Source organism: Cavia porcellus, unplaced genomic scaffold (genome assembly GCF_034190915.1).
Source record: "Cavia porcellus strain 051 isolate PalLab524CR breed Dunkin Hartley unplaced genomic scaffold, mCavPor4.1 scaffold_38, whole genome shotgun sequence".
Lineage (NCBI taxonomy): Eukaryota > Metazoa > Chordata > Mammalia > Rodentia > Caviidae > Cavia > Cavia porcellus.
The window spans coordinates 11,134,294-11,151,367 of record NW_026947521.1 but is presented as its reverse complement, the minus strand read 5'-3'; the positions used below and the strand labels follow the sequence as shown (position 1 = coordinate 11,151,367).

At 39.2% G+C, this 17,074-nt stretch overlaps 1 protein-coding gene across 1 annotated transcript in view; it reads left to right on the top strand.

Moving 5' to 3' along the window:
* Window positions 1-469: 469 nt before the first annotated feature.
* The window catches only part of LOC101787056 (intermembrane lipid transfer protein VPS13C-like), a 120,596-nt gene continuing 103,991 nt past the window's right edge, over window positions 470-17,074 (top strand). Inside the window, 5 exon segments of the mRNA XM_063243335.1 lie at window positions 470-664; window positions 8,875-8,918; window positions 10,518-10,560; window positions 13,782-13,877; window positions 15,132-15,233. Of these exon segments, the coding sequence (XP_063099405.1) occupies window positions 565-664; window positions 8,875-8,918; window positions 10,518-10,560; window positions 13,782-13,877; window positions 15,132-15,233 (385 nt within the window). The 5' untranslated portion in view covers window positions 470-564.

Here is a 17,074-nt window from a genome sequence, read left to right as displayed (position 1 = left end):
GAACTGTTTCGTCGGCAGTTTATTTTCTGTAGAGATTCGGTATCCCAGCGGGCAGTTCCATTTCACTAGGCTGAAGGTCATTCCCGCATATACTGTATTCCCATTTGAGGTCACGGCACAGCAGTGCCAGTTCAAAGCCAGCGAGACACAGGGAACGATGAACCGGCAACCATAGTCAGGAGACGGAAGAACAGGAAGCCCTGGGTGCTGTGGTGCCCTCCGGGTGGTGAAGCCCCGCGGAGGGAGGCCTCCTCCTTCCGCCGTCTCCACGCGCGTTTGTCCCCGGGAGATTTTAAATTACTCAATGGAGTTCTCCCCGCGCCCATCGCCTCGGTCCGGGTACCCGCGTGCCCTGGTTCTGCCCCACGCGCCCGGACCCGCGCACGCGCACAAACACGCACGCACGCGGGCACGCAGGTCCCACGCTCGCTCCGATGGCGGCGCGCCTGCGCGGACGGAGCACGCTCCGTGCGGGTTGAGCGGTGCGCCGCCGCAGGGGCAGGGTGCCCGCCCGGGTCGCCGCCTACTTCGTTCCGGCTCCGCCTTCCCCGCCGCGGCTGCGCCATGGTGCTGGAGTCGGTGGTCGCAGACCTGTTGAACCGCTTCCTGGGGGACTACGTGGAGAACCTTGACAAGTCGCAGCTGAAGCTGGGCATCTGGGGTGGTATGCGCGGGCGGCGGCGCGGGCCTGGGGACGGATGGGCGGGCTTGGGCCAGGACCTCGGCGGAATCGTGGGTCAGTGCGGTCGGCCGGGTGAGCCGTGCCGTAAGGGGTCGCTTGCAGCTGCTTCCGGGCGGACGGGCGGCTAGCGGGGGGTGGGCTGAGGGATGTCCCCCTGCACGCTGAGCCAACACCGCCCGCAGTTATGTGCTGCAGCGATACAGAGCAGTCCTAGCCCAGACCTGCATCATCATCATCATCGATTAGGTGCCTGGGCGCCGGAAAACGCTCGCAGCCTTCTGGTCCTCAGCGATTAGCCGTGCAGAGCGGATTCTGAGTAGTGTACTTAAGCGTTCTTCCCGAAGCTTCCTTGGGGCTAGGGGTGTGGCTTGGGGGAGGGCTGGAGCCCGGCGTGCCTGAGGCCCTGGTTTCCAGTGCGGACACTTAGTTATTTGCAAAAACTTTGCCTTCAGCTTTGCGGATATTGCGAATACTTTCTTCTTCTGTGGAAGATTTTGTCAGCTTTAGTGGGAAATGCAGAAAAGTACGCAAATGTGGTAGTTACTGAATCAGTTAAGGAATGTTTAGGAACCTGCTCTAAAAGGGAAGCTACCTATTAAGGTAGCTGTGGAGCCCTTGAAATGTGATGAGTGTGAACTAAGACGTGGTCCAAATGTAATATAAACACTGGCTTTTGAGTATGAACGTTTTTCGTAATACGACAGGAGAAAAATGTGCAATTTCAGTAATTTTTAAAATCCTCATCTATTGAATGATGATATTTGACCATATTGGGCTAAATTAAATGTTACTAAATTTTATTTCTCTGTTTCTTTTTACCTTTTTTGTCTCTTTTTCCGTTTTGGCTTTTTTGAGACAAGAGTCTGGCAATGCAGTTCAGACTGGCCTTGGACTCACTTTGCAGCCCAGGCTAGTCTCGAATTCGCAAAGATCCTCCTGCCTCAGCCTTGGATTATAGACATGCACCATCACTCCCAGCTTCATCCTTTTTTTGTGTTTATTCGTTGTTGCTGGGGTTCAAGCCCCAAGGCCTTGTGCATTCATGTCATATGGTACACTGTACACCCACACCCTGATACTGTTTTCTGTATTTTAGAATATAGTGTTCAGACAGGCCCTACGGGAACTGTATAATAGGCTCAAACAAATTTATTTTTTTCACGGATTGTGTCGAATGCATATCTACTTGGATATTCATTCCCTCAGCTTTATCGATCCACCTCTCCGATTTTATAATTTTGCTTCATAATTTGTGGTTACTACAAAGGAAGAGAGAAGTTAGGTACTTTTATTTACAGTTACTGTTCAGCATATCTTCATAACACCAATTTCCCTTAAAATAGAATATCTGAATTGATTATTTCTGTTCTTAGCAAATATTACTAAAGAAAGTAGCTTGAAACATTTTGGAATGAACAAATGGGAATATAAACTTGATAAAGCTTTATGAAATTGTAATATTGATGGTATGCAAAGATTGAAAATTTTATATGGTTCTAATTGAAAATTATTTGCATTATCAGATTAGGTTTGCATCTTCACAGTTGGGTTTTTCAGTTTTTTTCTTGTTGAATTTACACGTTTTCAAGTGGTGAAGAATTCACATAGTTGATCTTATAAGTGTTTGGAAATAACTGTGTTGATACTTGGTAATGGTAGTATTTGACTAGTTTAAGTAGTTTTTTTGGTGAGCAAGTGACTTTGGTCCCCAGGGGGTGGGAGGATATTTGGCAGTATTCTGCCATGAAGAATTACACAGCCTTCAGTGTTAGTTGAGACACTGGTGTAAAGAGAATGAATGCTAAGATTGCCTTCTGCATGTATAGGAGATGTACAGGGCACTGCACGCATTTTAGGAGGGCCGTTGAAAGAGGACATACAGGGGGCTGGGGATTTAGCTCAGCGGCATAAGCACCTGCCTTGCAAGCAGGCGGTCGTGAGTTCGATCCCTGGTACCGATAAAAATGAAAAAGACAAAAAAAAAAAAAAAAGAAAGAGGACATACAGTGAGGAGAGGAAACAATGTGTTAAAAGTGACTGGAAGTTACGTTGCATAATTTTTGGATGGTCTCAGGAAGTGGTTTTAAGATTTAGAATACTGTGTTTACATGATTTAAAGAGGATTGGGTTGTATATAAACTTGTACATATATAGGCACTCAGCAAAATCAATAATAAAAATAATAAATGTTTTTAATAATAATAAAAAGGACAGGGGATTAAGTATCAGAATTGGGCCGTGGGTATTGCTTTTGAATTAGAGAAGCTGCTCCCCTCAAACAAAACCCAACAAATAACTGAAGCTATTGTTTTTCTTTTGGGTTTTCCTCTTGCAGTTCTCAGTATTTTTAAATGGGTTTAGGCAGAATGCCCTTTCAAAAATTGCTGTTTTAAAAAAATTAGACCCTAAGTATTTACTAGTTATAGGACCGTGGGCAAAACATTTTAATTCTCTTAAGTCTTAGTTTCCTAATCTGTAAAGTGAGTAGGATCTATAATGATGTGAAAATGTCTCGTGATTGTTAGTACTAACAGGAATGATGATAGTAATCCCACCTGAGTGATGGAAAAAAGTTTACTTATTTCCTAAGTATATTTCTTTTAAATTCAAACTCTGGTGCCTTACAGTTTATAGAAGGTAGAACTAGCATTATGTATCTAAACACTTCTTATTTTCCCAGGGAATTTCTTAAAAAGTCTGATTGGGTTTGCATTTACCCTCCTGCCAGCTGGTGTGGAATTTGGGTTTGTGAAGATTGAGAGGAATGCCTGGTGGACACATGTTGCTTGTGCAGATAGGAGGATTTACTTAGGTTTTTGTTCTCCACATCCTGGCACCAGAAGAGAAATTGCACAGCCCTCAGCTATCTGGGGTGCATCCAGGATGTAATTGTTTTATGCGCAGCGAGTATTTGGAAAGTGTGTTGAAATGTAGGTCTTTTGCAATGTAGGTACCGGGGTAGGCTCTTTGCCAATTTGATTTTCATAGTGATTTAGTGTGGAGGAGCAGGGACATCTCTGGTGAGACCTTTGGTTCTCAACTTGGGTTAGAGGAGTGGAGTACACAGGTGGCCAGGAGATGTTGGTCGGAGGGAGCGGCTGAGGTGGCCGTAAAGAGGAACAAGGTAGGGAGTGCTCAGAAGCCCTGCAAGCCAGACTGCTCTGTGGGGTTTACTGTCCCATCTTTCTCTCGACTCCCCGTTGCTTGCCAGTACCCATGGAGTAGGGGTGGCGAACCTTTCAGAGCTTTCAGTGACATGAACAGCCTACTGCTGCACACGTGCTATAGGTTTGCCATCACTGCCGTAGCCTGATCCCTTATTTGAAATTCTTGGGGCCAGAACTGTTTTTGCATTTTGGGTTTTTGTCCTCAGATCTTGGAATATCTGTACATATGTAAAATGAGATTTCTCTGTGTGAGATCCAAGTTTAAACACAGTATTCATGTATATTTCGTATGTTCCTTACATGTCTTACGCATGTAGCCTGAGTGTTTTTAGTGTCAGTGTACTTTGACTGTGATGCTTCATGTGGCAGTGTGGCAGGCAGCATTCCAAAGGTTTGGGATTTTGTAGCAGTTTGGTATCGGGTCCTGATCTAGATCGCCCATCTCCCAAATGAGTGTACGGCAGAGGTTAAATTAAAAGAGAGAAATTGTATGATTTTTTTAGGGCTTCAAGAGGGTCAAGACCCTTTAATTAAGCCCGAGACTCAGAGGGCTGAGACAGAGATTTCTCTGGACTGCCCATTTTATTTATGAGGTCCAACAACAAGGGGTGGGGAAACTGAGGAAAGTACAGGCAATGAGCAGGACCTTGGGAGTCACTTCAAGGACGTCTCCAAGAAATGAATCAAGTCAGTTCAGTAGCTCTGTCTTATCATGAAGATATGCTAGGAGTGACTGTAGGAGTAATTTCTGTAGCTGCAGTCTTTACCTAGTTAATTAGGGTTGGAGCCAAGTGTCCGAAGCTGTGGCCTTATCTTGCCCTTTGAGGTATCCCTGACCTCACAGGCCACTATAGGCCTTAGCCAGGACCAGTGATTCATAGAGGTTCACTTACTATGAATCAGCTCCTGTCGCCAGGCAAGGTGCCTAGGCCTAGGACAGACTCACAGATAAACATAGAAAGCTAACTAGTAAAATTTAAGTCCTGCTCAGAGCTGCTTTTAATGGTCTCGAACAGTTTGGATTTTGGGTGTTTCATCAGGGATGCTGCCCGTGGCGGTGAAGCAGAGCAGCATTGGAAAGGAGGATTAGCTCTGAGGTGGCACCAGGAATTCGGGAGCCTGGGTTCCAACCCTGACTCCGGTGCTGCCAGGTTGTGTGGCTTTGGTAGGTCACACTGAGCAGTGATGTTTGCTTCTTAATCTGTAAATCAGAAGGATGGGCCAGGTCTTGTCTTTCCTCGTGGGAGCAAACCCAGAGCAGCCTGAGCCCCTTGTGAGGTGAGCAGGTAAGCGCTCTGCTGCTGACCCTGCTGCGTGGTGAGAAGAGGTCCGGTGAGCCAGATGCTGTCCTGTGTGTTCTTTGCTCACTGCTGGGCATTACACGGTCCAAGGCTACAGTATTATCATAAAGGGAGCTGTAGGGCAGTGTGGGAATGAAAGAAAAAGAAGATCTTTTGTTTTCTTCCCTCAACACATTGAAAATAAAAAAAAATAAATAAAACAAGACTCAGGTGCCCAGATGTTTTTAAGCCTGTAGAGAAAAGTTGAAAAGTCCTTTGTTGCAGGCCAACACCTGGTGTAACCGAAGGCCTGGTTTCTTACCCACTTGTCCTGTAGTATATACACTAATCCACAGAAAGATCCTTCTGGAGTGTAATATATATGTTATCAGATGAAGCAGCATTATGGGTTAGAAAATGAGAGTCAGCGCTTTGTAACCATTCTGCTAGGAAGTGAGAGCACTACTCACCCTCACGGGATCTCTCCTGCGTGGGAGGGAGAAAGTTCAGGAGGGCTCCGGGTGACTGCAGCTTGGACCTTCCGTTGCCAGGACTTCCCCTTTCAGGAGTTGCTTTTCTTCTCTTCCCCGGCTGCTCCCAGCAGTCTCCATGCAGATCAGAAGCAGTGTCCCTTGGATAGTGAGGCGTCCATGGCTAGGCTGGTGTGAAATTTGTTCATGAATTGCTACAGTATTCTCCTCATGTTTCCTAAAACTGGTCATTAAAATAACTTGATTCCTTCTTTTCAATAATTTCCCTGACTTCTTTGGGAAATGAGTGTGTGTACATTTTGTTACACTTTCAAATGAGTAGAGAATGCTTCTGTCACAGGTGCATACAGAAATCTGTAAGTCTGTGGCACCGAGTGTTCTTTTTTCCTGTTTTACCCAGTGTCCTGGGTTAGGGTGTGATATGTTTGGATATTGGGTGCTTTTGAATTTTAATCACAGTTTTTGATGACTGTCTCTTTTTATATGCAGAACATTGGCCATGGAGTCAGGAGACATAGTTTCTATGCTTACTACTGCCACAACAATATTGGAGAATCTTGGATAAATCTCTTGATGTCCTTATGGTTTATTCATGTATAAATAATGAGGGAGGATTAGATTTATGTGGTCTAAAACATAGCTTGGGAATTTCTTTTTCTTTTTGTTGAGAAAGTAGATTTTCACCCCGCCCCCACAGGTTTTGCCTGCGGCCTGTCCTTCCTTCTGTGCTGCTAACAATATCCCTTGGCTGGTGCTGCCTGCGCTTCTGCCCTGGCTGTACTAATTTTAGTTACCCTTTTTGTTTCTGGAATTTTTTTCCATCTCTCTGAAAATGCAGAGTGTGAAAGTAGAGCCCACAAGTACACAGGCTTCCCAGCCTGGTGTCTGCTCTCCTCTGGCATTTTTTCCTCTCAAGGAAGTAGTTTGACCTTCTGAGTTAAAGTCCTGCTCCGCTGCTGCCCTGCTGTTGCAGAGTGGTGCTGTGAGCCCAGCCTTGGACACAGAGGACGGAATGGTGGCCCTGCTGCTTACAGGTCCCTGTGATATTTTGAGGCCCATCCTTTAACCGCACATTAAACCTCAGTATATCTGTATGCTTTCTTAGTATGTCTGTCCTTCTGCCCAGGGGGCTGTGAGGGTCCAGTGGTGTCATAGATCTGGAAGTACTCTCTAAAAATAAAAGTTTATGTCTGTACTGGAGTTGCTTCTGCCCCGTACGGTGTGCATCCTGAACCGATGAATTCAGCATTGGTGGAGTACTTGCTATGAGGAGAGTCAAGGGTTTATAGTTAGGTTGGGTTTATATAAAGTGTTAAATATCGCAAAGAAGGTGCAGCTGAAACTTCTGAGAAAGTTGGGGGAGGTAATTTCAGGTTAGAGGTTTTAACACCAGCACTATAATTTGTATATTTATTTTCTAGGTCATTATGTATTTTAAAAGCTGTTCTTATACTTACTAGGCATAGTTCTGTATTACCCCACTGCCATTGGAGTTTTATTCGCAAATAGATGGATTTAGTTGTTCTGTAATGTAGCACCTTTTTTTTTTTTTTTTCATTTGCCAATTTATTTTCATTTGCCAATTTTAATGGATTTAGTTCCATTTCTGTCTTCTGGTTTGAGAATGAAGATTCATAGATAAATATGGGTTAAAGATTTACCCTTTGAGATTAAAATCTCCACGGTGGGCCTTAAGATCTGATGTGTGACTTTATGGCTGTTGTGCAAAGTGTTTATAGTGTGTTAAGGAGACTCCCAAGCTCTCCTGAGGAGCCCACCATACCTGCTGCTTCCCCTTAGGCAGGGCTTTTCACCCTTTTTCCTGGCCCTGTTAATCTGCAAGCTGCTGCCTCCTCTTTGTGTTGGGGCTCCTGGCTCCTCCTCTAGTGCAAACAGTGTGCAGAATGGGATTGTTATAGTTACATTGTCAAATAGCATCCACATTGTTTTTCAGAGCGGAAGTACGCATTTATTTGTTAGATTTTGGATAGCAGAAATACGTAGTTCTGTTAGTTTTTTGTCTGCAGATAAGATAGAAGATACAGGAGGAAATGATATAAAACATATTGAGGTCATGTTGACATTGGGATTTACCTTTATTTCCCCATTTCCCTTATAATCTGGTAAGTGGATAAAATATATGACAAGTAGAAAATATTGAAAAAATAAAAAGCCATCTTTAATCCACCACCCAGTTATAATCTCTTGTGAGCTCTTTGCCCATCTTTTTAAATACACTTGTTTAACTTCATTACCTGTATTGGTGCTGTTCAGTGTTTCCCAGTGTGTTACTTCATCACAGAGCCAAAATTTGTGCATTGGAAACATCCCTTATTTTAAAAGATTTTTTTTTTTACACCTGTTGTGTTACTGTCTTGGTAGTTGTTTTGAAAACTTCACCTCTAATGCCAATGACTTCTGAGCGCTCCTGGTGATGCTTAGATCCTCCCAGGCAGGTATGCAAGTCTTCCTGTGCACTTCAGCTATTGCTGGAGTAGTTTGAATGGCTTTAGTAATGCACTAGCGCTGGGCATATCTGTTTTGTTGGTTTGACTTCCTAGTTGTGTTTAGTATGATTCATTGTTTGATAGACTAAAACCCAGGAATATATGTACATCTTATATGACTTTACTGCAAATAATACTTAAGGATTTTTTTTCCAACTGCCAAGCACATGCCAGTTTTTTGCAGTTACTGTGTTAGTCCTAGATTTGCACTGGTGCCAGCCTGTCAGTCCTGACTCCAAAATCACTCTACTGTGACTCCATGTCTTTGACTCTGAAGTTACTGCCTTAGTTTAAGTTTTTTCGTTGTGTTGTAGGTGCTAGGCTACTGCCTATATTCTTGCGTCCTCCTCTTGTTTTATAATACTTTTCAGCAATTTATTTTAGCAAATTTGAAAACTACAAATATCCAGAAGATGTCCTATAGAGACAAGAGCTTTATGCTATGTGTCTTTTTATCAGTGCTGTGCATACACCAGTGTATTTGGTATAGCTTTTGAAGTTGGATCAATCTATGCATTTTAATCTTTTAAAATATTCTGTGCATATTTTACTGTATTTCTTTACTTTTTTTGGTTCTAATGTAGACACATTATGATTTATGCCTCATTGCTGATATTTCCATTTTTAGGCAGGTCCTTTGCCATGTGTTTTAGCTTTTAACATTGTATTCCTAGGGGTTGGTGTGCATTATGATAGGTTATACTAGTTGTTGTGTTAATGTATTTTTTTTCCTTCTCTCTTTAAAAGGCAATGTGGCTTTAGATAATCTACAGATAAAAGAAAATGCTCTGGTAAGTCTTTTTTAAAACTACGCTAATAACTCAGTTAATTTGGTTACTGGGCATCTGGTACCAGGTACCATATAAAGTGATTGAGTCATTTTATTTAATGACAATGATTTTCCATTAGGAAATCTCAGATTAAAAATACAGAAAAAAATTTCTCTTAATGATCAAGATAGTATCTTTTGGAAAGTGGAACTTTTACCTAACCTAACTTGACTATAACATCATAGTCTACATTTTTCTTCTGAATTATCTTTACACGTTTTTCAACTAAATAAGGGCTTGACTTTAACAACTATGTAATGAATTATAGTAGTCTGGCATTATAAAACAGTAATAATAAGAAAAAAAGAATTTTTTTAAAAAATAAGAATTAAAAAAAAAATACTAACTGCAGAAAATAATTTTTGTCCCTTACTGTGGAGCAAGCAAAACAATTTTTCTCCTATCCCATTTGCTTTCTATTTAGTTTGTTGGGTTAAATTTACATTTATGAAGTCACTTCATCACATTTTCAGGTTCCTAATTTCTAGTTAATAATATCTTTCTGCATTGGTTTAATCATCTTTAAATCACACTTTATTATTTATTTATTTGTCTTTTTGAGACAGGATCTTGCCATCTCTTTCTGACTGGCCCTGGGCTCACATTGTAGCCCAGACTGGCCTCTAATTTACAACAATTTTCCTGCCTGAGCCTCAGGAGTGCTGGGATTATAGGCACGTATCACTACGCCCAGCTAAAGCACAATTAATTTATAGCATTAAAATACCTGTGTTTGTGGCTTGAATAAGATGAAAAATGAACTGGAGGGCTGGGGATTTAGCTCAGCGGCATAAGCACCTGCCTTGCAAGCAGGCAGTCGTGAGTTCGATCCCTGGTACGGATAAAAAGTTAAAAAAAAAAAAGAAAAATGAACTGGAAAACTGTGGGTCCTCAGAATATTTGGATCTTTTTTCCTGTGTTTATATGGCACATCACAACTTTTAAATTTTGTCCAAAAACTTGAGTTATTTTTGTATTGTTAGAGATTGGAATAAAGCTTACTTTTCTCAGTTTATGTCAATATTTTATAAAAACATAAGTATAAATAGAATTATGAGCATAGAAAACAAATTGAATTCTTAGCCTAAGTTGAAGAATGTATCTTTAAAATTTTTTTATTTATTTATTAAATATGAGACAATTATTTAGTTAATTTTTTTTTAAGTTACTGTTTTAGTTACTGTGTGAGATAACTTCCTTTTCTTGTTCTAGCATTTCTTTTAAACTATGTCTGTGTGTTTAAGTTAATGGAGCTTATATTTGATTTGATTTATTAGGGCAAATTAACCAATTTATCCACTTCCATTTTTAAACTACAAGCTGTTTAAATTTTTCTTATTAATAGTTTTCCATGTGAATTTTTTATGCAGAGTCAAAGTTCAGTAAAGATTTTTTTCTTTTAAAGCTATAAACCCTTTTCTGAATTACTGAAATACGGAAAATGCATTATTTATTTTTTTCTTTAGAGGGTACTGTATTTCTGTATATACGTGATACTAGAGTAACTTTTGGGGGCTTAATAATGTGAGATGTCCTTTAAATTTCTCTTTTTTCCTGAAGAGTGAATTCGACGTTCCTTTTAAAGTCAAGGCTGGGCAAATTGGTAAGTACTTAACTTTTTGTATGAATTATTATTATTCCTTTGTTTTTTATTTTTTTGCATTACTTAAACTAAGAAATGGTGTTAAGCTTGACCAAAAGTGTGAGAAATTTTTGTCTTCCATTAGTGCTTATAGAGTTCTGAACTTAATACACATAACATATAAATAATACCTACCTGAATGTTTTGGCAGAAGGGTAGAAGTTACCCTCCAAGGTGAGGGGACATTTAAACTGCATCTGTGCTCTTCAGGCTTGGCTCCGCTGCATAAATACAGCATTGGCTTGACTATAGATATCCACCTTGTGTAAGCTTTTCTTTGTTTGTGAAAGTAGTATAATTCATAAACTATTAATAAACTTTAAATGCAGCTTATTTCCCTCACGTTTTGTTCAACCATTTTCACTTGCTGTATTACACAGCAGTGTGGTACGGATGCTATGTTTTGGTGAGTATGGGGTCTTTCTCTTTGCAGCTAAATTTTTTTTGTTTGATTTCTGGAATCGAACTCAGGGCCCTTGCACTTGCCAGTAGGGTGCTGTGTCGCTGAGCTATATCCCTGGCCCTGCAGCTAAATTCTTACACTTAGACCATACACAGCTAAGTATATGATTTTCAATAGGAAGTTTAATCTACAAAGTTCTCCCAACTAATCCACACTATTGGAGATGTCTGTCTGTCAATCTATCCATCCATCTCTACACCCACACTTGATTCCTTATTTATACTGTAGAATCTTCACTTTTGCCATATCCGTCTATATCCCAGGAGTGTATCACACTGCTGCTTCTCTTCATTTAGTACTCAAGGTTTGAGAAGGCTTTGTTTTTCACTACTCCAGTGTCTTAGTAATTACTTACTTATTCGGGTCCATTTTTATGTGTCCTGTTAATGTAAAGGAATGTTTTCATGTTTTTTCACATTGGAAATAAGAGTCCCTTATTTTGGAAATATCTCAAGTACATATGTCACCTTTTTTGTTTGTATTTTAAGTAGCATTGACTATTGTTGTGCTCTTTAGCACTGCTTGAGAAGTATTGTTGTTGAGGCCGTATGCTTAATGAAATCCAGAGTGTAGAACTTACAGCCATTTATTCATTCTTTTACTTTACATACATGTGCTAAATCCAAAACTCTGCCAATAGTTGTGGGAGAGGCTAGGGTAAATATGGTATGTTTGCCTTCAAGGAAGTTACAGAGATCTAAGATTGGGACATAAGTTAAAATTGCATTTCTAGTATATTGGATGAGTTATACTGACATATGTTATATAGCTAACATATTTTATGTTATTCAAATTTTTTTTTTTTTTGGTACCCCAGGGGTCGAACTCAGGACCTCATGCTTGCCAAAGTGCTTATGCTACTGAGCTAAATCCTTGGCTACTCAAATATTCTTACAAGGAGATTTGTATGTTGGAATAAGTTTTCTCATGATTTAAAATTTGTTCTGTTTTCTTTTAACGTGCCATGAGGACTTATACCTTTTCCAGGATTATTCATTGAGTATTGAGAAGGCCATTACATATTAGGATATAAAGTATATTTTATTTTTATCCTTTTCTGGTTTATGGAGTGTTTATATAAGTTATTAAATTTCTGTTCAGGGTTAAAATATTGTACCTAACTTGTAGAGTCAGTGTAGCTAAGTAAGCTGAAACATGGTTTGATTTTCTAAGAGCTAATCATATCTGTGAGTGACTCTAGGTTGTCCTTGTACTTAAATTAAAACAAAGTTCTTATCTCTGAAAGGAGGGGATAATACAACTAGCTGAGTTCCAGGACCTTCTGGAGGGATGAGGGCAATGAGTTAGGACAGAGGGAAGAAGAGGTGTAGGACATAAGCAGTCCTTTGTGGATATAGCACCTAGAGGAGCGCTTCCCAGTCTCGGTCTTATGCTAGGAAGGCAGTCAGATACATTTTGTTATGAGATTGTGAGATGATTGCAAGTAATATGTGTATGGTAGTATCATATATGTATTTGGTACCACAAGATTGTCAGAGGTGACTAGAAGCGCGGTGGTCTTAGCAGATCCCCTGCCTCAGAGCCCCTTAGAAACTCAGCACGTTACCAGCCAGAAAGAAATGGCTGGTATTTCTATTTCTGGCTGAGTGCTGCAACCCGGCAGGACAGTCTGCATTCCAGATACTACTTTATTCCCTCTTCAGGTCACTGCATTCTTTATCAGTTCTTTGAACTTTGGGCATCTTCAATTACAAATGCCATCGATTCTTGTACTATGGCTTAGTGTGAGTTGAAAGATTCTTTTCTGCTGAAAGTCTTGGTCAGCAGTACTGAGAGAACTGTAGATGTTATATCATTATTTTTAAAAAGTTATGAGGAAGGAAGGTATTTATTTTTGGAACATAAAAAGCAGGGATAGGAAAGATGTGGGCAGGATTGTTACTAATACTACTAAGGGGAGACTGGGCCATGGCTGCCTGGAGACCTGGACAGGTAGATACAGAAGGAGACAGGATGAAGGAGGACATGGGAGAAAATACCCAAAACAGATTTTGTCCATTTCAGAATTTAGCTTTCTTCTCTGCCTTTTGCCCTGCATACCTTTCTCCGGCTTTGAAGGACCTGACATTAATGACCTGTGTCCAAGAGAACAAATGTATTCTGCCTCCCAGTGGTTTGTAAATACAAGTTAGGAGTATAAATGGTCTGAGTCGTGTAACACTACTAACATCATAGCATTATTGATAAAGTAATTTATCTTGCCTTTAGAGCTACCCTCTTTTCATTGTGGCGGTTCAGTCCCCTGGGGCTCCTTGCTGTGTATGCTTTAGCTCCTGGCATCTTGCGCAGATACCATTTTACACTTGGGCTCTGGAGAGTCAGTGGCTGATATGAGTGGACGCGCATGGGTCTGCACGCAGGGTTCTGGATGCTCTCTCATGGGCTGCAAGGATTTGGGACAATTTAACCTCTCCCAGACCGAGTTTCCTCTGTTAAAAAACTGAAGGAGTAGCTGCTTCATTTCTCTTATCATTTTAGAATGTCAAATAAGAACTAGCAAGAAATTTGACAAATATAAAGAAGTTTGCTTCTACTAGTAATATTATATGGAAAAAAGATTTTAAATGCTAGTGTTGCAATTTTCCTGAGTAATAATGTATGCATGAAGAATTTTAATGATACTTTTAATGAAAAGTGAGAAATTTTTCTCTTATTGAGCAGTGAAACAAGGACTTAAGATTGAATTATGTTTCTGCAGGTAAATTAGCTTTGAAGATTCCTTGGAAAAACCTTTATGGAGAAGCAGTTGTTGCAACTCTAGAGGGATTGTATCTGCTTGTTGTCCCTGGAGCAAGTATGTTTTAAGTTATAACAATTCAGTGATATCATAGGGATATTAAATTGTTGTCTGGGTTAAATATCTAATTTATTTAGTAAGGTACGAATATGTATACATAAATAGCCACATTTGTGTGTATAATGTCTTATTATTATAAAGAATATATGCAGTGTTTTAAATTCTATTCTCTGAGTAATTATTTTGCATCTAATCTTTCTGTTAAGATGCTTTAGGCAAATTTATTAGGAAATGAAATGTAATAAATTGTTAAAAGTGTACTGATATGTTAATTTGCCCATTTCAAGATAAGAAAATTTATTCTATTTCACTGCTTCTGATTTTAAGTAAATGTTTTTTCAAAAATTTATGTCAACATAGGTAAATTTTTAAGCAAATTGCATTATTTTAATTTTAGTGAATTTCTTTGAAATATTATAGTTTAACATCTTTAGTTAATTTTTTCCACTTGAAGAGTGTGATAAGAAAAATTTGGATGTTTTAGGATAAAATTACTTAATCATTTTCTAATCATAGTACAGATACAAATTTCAGTTTTGTATTTTTCTTACAAAGTTTTATTATATACATTATAAACCTTTAAGTAGCAGCAGCATTGACCTGTCTTTTATGTAAGATACGACATTTTTATGTACTTTGTAGTTTGTCTAGTAGTAGTGACAATTTTGAAAGGCCGTAATGTGTTCCATGGTGTGCTAATGTTTGATCACCATTATAGCGAACCTTGTCGATATCTTTTTTTTACAAATCTTTTAATGTGTGCTTTTACTTTATTTCCTTAAGATACATCATCAGAAATGAGATTTCCTAGACAAAAAGGGTATATATTTTATGATTGTTGACACATATCCCTGAATTAATTTCTGAAAGCCTTTTTATCCTTCTACATTGATACCAGGTGGTATTGGATGGGAAATCATTTTTGTAGTTACTGAAAATTTTTCAGTAATTGCCAGTATTCTCAGGTATTTCTGTCTTCAGTTTCTCTTTTTATGTATCTGTATAGCCTTTTCCCTCTTTCCCTTTTTTATCTTTGTTTCTTTTTGTCACTTCTTCGCTCTTTTCCTTTCTTGGTTATGGTTTATAAATCAATAGAAATCGCTTATATTTAAGTATTTTGAGAAACTAAAGAATACAAAAGTGTTTTTGAACTTAAAAAATATATTATGTTACACATTTGTAGTAAGTTTGAACTTTTCACATTTATTTATTGATTCCATTTCTTTTGTGTGATTAACTACACATTTTTAGGTATTAAGTATGATGCTGAGAAAGAAGAAAAATCCTTGCAGGATGTTAAACAGAAAGAGCTTTCCCGAATTGAAGAAGCCCTTCAAAAAGCAGCAGAGAAGGGTAAGTAAGTTTATGTTTTAGATAACTTAAGCCTGATATATAATGCATACTATAGATATATTTAGTGTTTGTAAAATTTGTTTTACTTGACAAAATAGAGTGTTGCTCACTGTCATGTAAAAAAAAGAAACTTTGGTTTTATTTCTAGAGAATTGGCTTCCTTGTAGAAATGATTACTTTTGTCCTTTTGTTTTACCATATCAGTTTATATTCCCCAGAATATGAAATTCCTGATAATAACAGAAAACTCCTAAATTTTAGATTCTGTATTTAAAATGTTAATTCTGTCAAAGTACTATATAAATATACCCTGAAAAATCCAAAGCTTTGCCAAAAAAGACTTACGATAAGAAAAGGCAGCTTGGCTTTCAACATTTGCTGCTCTTCAAACCCCCTCCTGAGAGGGAATCACAAGCCTGAGCAGCAGACACTCTGCTGTTGTGCAGCTTATTAGTGGAAGGCTGGCAGGCATTGGCAAGGACTCCTGCTGTGGTGAGTCAAGGAGTTTACCTCTGTTACTGCCTCTTCTAACCTGCATTGCCTTCTTCCTTATCCCATAATATGGATGCATCATAACTTTGGCAATTTCTGGTTAGTACTTACATTACTATGACAATATTATTGTGCACTGCATAGGTTAAATAATGGATGGTGGTCATGTGTCCTTCCTTCTGTAGTCATTTTTCTTGCATTGTAAATGCTTTTTATTTGCCTAGTCTTCTATGTATACTTTAAATTTTTCATGTTATGTGAAATTGATCTGTTATATGACTGTGAAAATTGTTTTCAGGTTGTCTTTACCCATCTCTTGGTCCTCTCCACCTCTTTTTCATGAAGTTTTCCCTTTGAACTGTTGTGTTTTTTGTAGCACTAGGTGTTGACTCCAAAGCCTTTGGTTGAGTAGGCATTATGCTGTACCGCTGAGCTCCACTGCTGGCCTTGAACTGTTTCCTGTTTCATTCTATTTTGTTTTTTAAAGGCTTGTTATATACTTGTCTTCCTCGACACTGTTCTTTGTTGCTCTTTCGCATTTAATTAACTATATCTAGTTCTCTTTCCGTTTTTCTGTCTTTGCTTTCCCATACTCCTGTTATGGGTGTTGTCATTAAGAGACATTTAGTAGCTTTTAATGTAATTTTGTAAAATTTTTAAGTCTAAATGTTGTTTTATTTTACTTCTAGCCTTGTGTATTTTGCCTAGGGATTAAACCCTAGCTAGAAAATCAAGAATTTGAAGGATGCTTTTGAGAAGTCAAATGTCAGTCTGCTTACACATTGTTGGAAACATAAAACTTAGAAAATTATTATATCCTCTTGTCAGGGATCTTACATTTGATTTGGACAGAGAGGCAGTTGTATAAAGATAAGCAGGAGAAAGTGTGTTGCATCCTGATTAAAAGGTGCAGGCGTTAGGGCAGCTGAGAATTGGACTTATCATGTGCAGCACAAGAGATCGGGGCAGAAGGTGTCGTGTTGTTTACTTCAGCTAGCTGTGAAGAGTGCAGAAGAGTAAGAGGGGACAGTGAGGGTGGGAAGGTGTGTACTGCCTGTGACGGTTAGGGAGCTGCATAGGGTGTGGATCCCTGGAAGGCTGGGAAGCTAATTTAGGGTAATTTTAAGAGGTTGGAAAGCCTCAGTGATGCAGGCATTCTTCGGAGTACTTCATATGAGTTAGCTCAGTGAATAGTTCCCACCCAGCAGTTCAGGTGCTGTTGCCATCTGTTTTAGAGTTGAGGAAGCTGAATGTTAAATCATTTGCTGCGTATGACACAATGAGAAAATGGTAGCTCTAGAATTTTAATATACTCTGACTCTAGATTCTGTATTCTTTTTTTTTTAATG